The sequence below is a fragment of the Sycon ciliatum genome, chromosome 12, assembly GCF_964019385.1.
Source record: "Sycon ciliatum chromosome 12, ocSycCili1.1, whole genome shotgun sequence".
In the NCBI taxonomy this organism is placed as follows: domain Eukaryota; kingdom Metazoa; phylum Porifera; class Calcarea; order Leucosolenida; family Sycettidae; genus Sycon; species Sycon ciliatum.
In genome coordinates, this window is record NC_088654.1 from 23,637,699 (window position 1) to 23,641,001 (window position 3,303).

The window sequence follows — 3,303 nt, forward strand, 5'->3', positions numbered from 1 at the left end:
GCAAGTCGCTTGTCTGCGTCGCAGAAAGTTGTATTGTGAATCGGCCTTTAAGGCCGTTGATGCGAACAGGCGGATTATTCCAATTTATGCGATTCGTATGTAATTTGCCTCGAATTATGCGATTATTCGATTTTGGTAGGAATTATGCGAAAATTTTTGCTAGCATAATCCGTCAAGGCCTAGTTTTGTGTGAAATTTTAATTTTCAGCTATCACATTTCGTTAATTTCTTACTTTTTAGACGGGGTCCATGGACTAGAACACAATAACTTTTTTTAGAAAACTGGCATAAAGCAGTTTTTATTGCAATGTACAGGGACTTGGGGAGATGACACAGCACCGCCTTTTGTGCAGTTTTAGTTGCGTGGGACCCCGCTACCCTGCCTAAACATATCGCGCGGGCTGCGGGGACTACTGCGGCGCATGCGCACGTACTTGGTCTTGTTCGGGCCTGAAAGTTGGCATGTTTTTTTTGGTTTCCGTCTGCTCATGTTCCTCTCTTCGACTGCAATCGTTTGGCATAAGAATTACCCGCAGAAGATGATGAGCACGATGGCAATGTCACGGCCTGTGTTCCCATCCTTCACTTTGCTGACGGCTGTGATTGGAGTTTTGGCGGCTTGTACGTTGCTTGATGTGCGTGCTGCTACCGGTGACGAGGCCTACGACTACGAGTCGTACAAACAAAGGAAGCAAACTTGCCAAACGGCGTTCCTTGCATTCGGCTTGTCTCTACCCATCTGCAGACGCTATTGTGGATATCTCAGCTCTTGTGATCATGGAGGATATTGCAACCCCGGGGGAGATTGCCTGTGTCCACCCAGATACCGTGGTACACAGTGCAAGACAGATCGCTGTTCTTCAGGAACATGTTACTGTCCTCGCGGTCTGACAGGAAAAGACTGTACGGAACCTGTGGGATGCACGCAGGCATGTTTGAATGGTGGAACCTGCATCAGTGAGACTGACCAATGTCTATGTCGACCAGGATGGACAGGAGGAAACTGTGGCCAGAGTGCGTGCGCGAAGCAGTGTGCAAACGGGGGCTCCTGCGTGGGCACTAATAGCTGCCAATGCCAAGTCGGCTGGGCAGGTGATCAATGCCAGACTAGTCTATGTACGGCAGGGTACTGCCAGAATGGCGGTTCCTGTATAGGTACTCACCTGTGTCGCTGTCGCAAAGGATTTACAGGGTCACGATGCGAGAACAAAGCCCAGACCATGTGTACATCAACAACAACGGGACGTGTCAGCTCTTGGGTTGCACTCAACTCCTCAATGGCTTTGTCACCGGCAAAATCTGCTTGTGTGGAAAGAGGATTCGATCTGATGAATTTCGAAGCATTCACCATGGAGAATCGACCCTGTGTGGAAGACTTACTCATGCTCATGCTTAAGTCGCATAGCTTTGGAAGAAGACTGTCACTGTGGACATCACACATTCATCTAAAAACGCGCGTCGTTTACCTTCACGACGTCCATCAGCATAGAAGTGTGAGTCTTGTACCACCAGAGCATACACTTTCCCCTCACTTGCGCTACGATGTGTTGTGCTCCGGGTTCTGGCAGATCAGCACAGGTCAGGGTTTCTCCATTGCCAGATTGCACAAGGCTGCCCGCAAGGTCACACCAGAGCACGGTGAGACGGCATGTCACTCAATTGGCCATTATTTCCCTCCCATGAACATCCTAAAGGCTATGCATGATGACTTTAAAAGGGAATTAAACAGTATTCTTGGTCACACCGTCAGTGGAATGTCCTGGCTTGGAGCACTGTACTCGACATCTCCCAGCCGCATAGTGCTGCTGGAACATAAAACTACTGAACAGTGGCTACTAGATGGTTCATCCTTTGCCACTCCTTCTAACCACTATTCCCTGCTTTGTTTTAAGCTGTGCGTGAATGGAAGATTGAATTCCAAATCGGGTCACTGTGATTGCTATACTGGCTATACTGGAGAGCGTTGTGAAAACAGAATACTCCACTGCAAGAATGGAAATTTCAATTCAACATCGGGTCACTGTAATTGCAGTACTGGCTATACTGGAAAGCTGTGTGAATCCATCTGCAATAATGCTGGTACACTGGAGAGTGGGCAATGCATGTGCTGGGGTAAACACAGCGGGCCGCAGTGTCAATATGTGAAGTGTGACTGCGGTAAAGGATGCAAGTATCACAAATCTTCCGCGTATCGTGGCGAAATCTATGAAGTACAAGCAAAGAATGCAAATGTGATGATAACTCTGGCCAGTTCAACAAACCGTGCGATGTGAATAGTTGTAATATCGCATGTGGTCCCGGACGGAGGTGCTGGATCGTGAAAGCATTCCAAGATTTTCGCGGCATTAAGAGCACGGACCAATGGCAATCATGTGTGGGACGTTAGTGCAGCGTCTCACTTGCTGTTGTTTACTTAATGACAGTACTGACAGACCGCTGTGTGATGTTACTGCTCATCAGGGATATCAGACGTGTATCAGGACTCTGGAGCATTTGAAAGTCGAAACAGACTGCTGGCATGTTGTCACTAGTGATGTGATGACAAATTCCACCCTCCAAGAAACTCTCAAATTCCAGCGGCAACAAGTGAAGATGATTCCACTACCTTGTGCAGCCCTGGTCAATTACTGTCCAGTTTGTTCTGTATTGGCCTTTTCTTTCCTCCCATCCTGTTTGCTCTTGTCTTTCCTTTTCCTTTGTCTTTGTCTTTCATTGCAAGCTGGGCCGTTGTGATTCCTTTAAAACTACAGTTGAACATCGATTATCCGCACATTGACTATCCGACCATTCGGTTATCCGTAACAGTTTTTTTGGGCGCACGTGCCGTAGAGTACGCACTGTGCATGTAGTGAGCCATTCAAAAAATACGAAAATTTTAAAAAGTAAAAAGGTCGTACATGTACATGTACATGTTTCTTATCCGGAACATTTGCCTTATCTGAACACCGCCTGACAGTTGTCTGCCCAGAGGTGGTCGGATAATCGATGTTCAACTGTACTTGTAAGTTAGAAGGAAACAGTGCCAGGTTCTGTCAAGATTCTGTGAAATGAAATGAGTTGTGAATTTGCAGTGCCCAGGGAATGAGCACGTGTGCTCACCAATTCTCTTTGAGTTATGAAGCTGCAGGACGCCTCACCCCTACTACATTAGTGCCAGGTTGTTTGCAGAATTACTCCATTTCCCCGATTATAGTCGCACCTTTTTACACTAAACTTCAGGGCCAACAAAAGCCTAGTTCACATTCGACGCAACGCCGACGGTACGGGACGTAAGGGCTTGTCGGGCGGGCTGGGGTGAGCTGT

At 47.5% G+C, this 3,303-nt stretch overlaps 1 protein-coding gene across 1 annotated transcript; it reads left to right on the forward strand.

Annotated features, from left to right (window-relative positions):
• Window positions 1-411: 411 nt before the first annotated feature.
• On the forward strand, window positions 412-2,986 carry LOC135828539 (slit homolog 3 protein-like). Its single transcript, XM_065340982.1, has one exon. The coding sequence runs from the start codon at window positions 423-425 to the stop codon at window positions 2,271-2,273; it is 1,851 nt and encodes a 616-aa protein (XP_065197054.1). The 5' UTR covers window positions 412-422; the 3' UTR covers window positions 2,274-2,986.
• The last annotated feature ends 317 nt before the right edge of the window (window positions 2,987-3,303 follow it).

Excerpts from the sequence above, each read along its gene's own strand:
- LOC135828539 (XM_065340982.1), top strand. The coding sequence starts at position 423 with ATGCGCACGTACTTGGTCTTGTTCGGGCCTGAAAGTTGGCATGTTTTT.